General features: G+C 64.2%; 1 protein-coding gene across 1 annotated transcript in view; it reads left to right on the plus strand.

The window, feature by feature from the left end:
* Positions 1–489: 489 nt before the first annotated feature.
* LOC104916733 (progranulin-like) overlaps positions 490–844 on the plus strand; it is a gene marked incomplete at both ends in the record, with an annotated part of 2,448 nt that continues 2,093 nt past the window's right edge. The window contains 2 exons of the mRNA XM_031557682.1: positions 490–650; positions 730–826. Coding sequence (XP_031413542.1) covers positions 490–650; positions 730–826 — 258 coding nt within the window. The remainder of the gene's footprint in view (positions 651–729; positions 827–844) is intronic.

Consider the following 844-nt stretch of genomic DNA (forward strand, 5'->3'; position numbering starts at 1 on the left):
TGTCCCCATGTCCCCATGTCCCAGCGGTGGTTATGACATCCCTGTCGCCACGTCCTGGCACTGTGTACAAGATGTCCCTGTGTCCCCACGTCCCCATGATGTCCCCGTGTCCCCTTGTACTCACCCTGTGGCCTGCGGTTCCTCAGTGCCACCACCTCATATTGTCCCCATGTCCCCATGTCCCAGCACTGAGTTTGGCACATCCCCGTGTCCCTTTGTCCCCATGTCTCTGTATCCTGGCACTGGATATGGAATGTCCCATGTCCCTTTGTCCCCATGTCCTCATGTCACGGCACTGAGTATGGCATGTCCCCATGTCCCAGTGCTGGATATGTCGTGTCCCCATGTCCCCATGTCCTCACGTCCCCACATCCCTCTCCCAGCACTGAGTATGACACGTCGCTGTGTCCCCACACCCAAGCGCTGGCTACCACACGTCCCTGTCCCCACATCCCCACGTCCCCACGTCCCCACGTCCCCACATCCCAGCCCTGTCTCTGGCCCACCGCTGTCCCCACGTGCTGACGGTGACGCCGCTCCCCGCAGCGCTGCGCCGGGTGACATGTCCCGACAACAGCTCCGCGTGTCCCGACAGCGCCACGTGCTGCCAGCTGCCATCGGGGCGGTACGGCTGCTGTCCCCTACAGAACGTGAGTGTGTCCCCAAACGTCCCCTCGTGGTGGTGGCACACGGTCCCGGCCGTGCTGTCACCACGCTGTCCCCACGCAGGCGGTGTGCTGCGGCGATGGGTGGCACTGCTGTCCCCAAGGCACCACGTGTGACCTGCAGCGCTCCATGTGCACCTCGGGGCGGGACGTGGCGCACGGTAAGGGGACGCGGCCAC

This window comes from Meleagris gallopavo, unplaced genomic scaffold (genome assembly GCF_000146605.3).
Source record: "Meleagris gallopavo isolate NT-WF06-2002-E0010 breed Aviagen turkey brand Nicholas breeding stock unplaced genomic scaffold, Turkey_5.1 ChrUn_random_7180001936591, whole genome shotgun sequence".
In the NCBI taxonomy this organism is placed as follows: domain Eukaryota; kingdom Metazoa; phylum Chordata; class Aves; order Galliformes; family Phasianidae; genus Meleagris; species Meleagris gallopavo.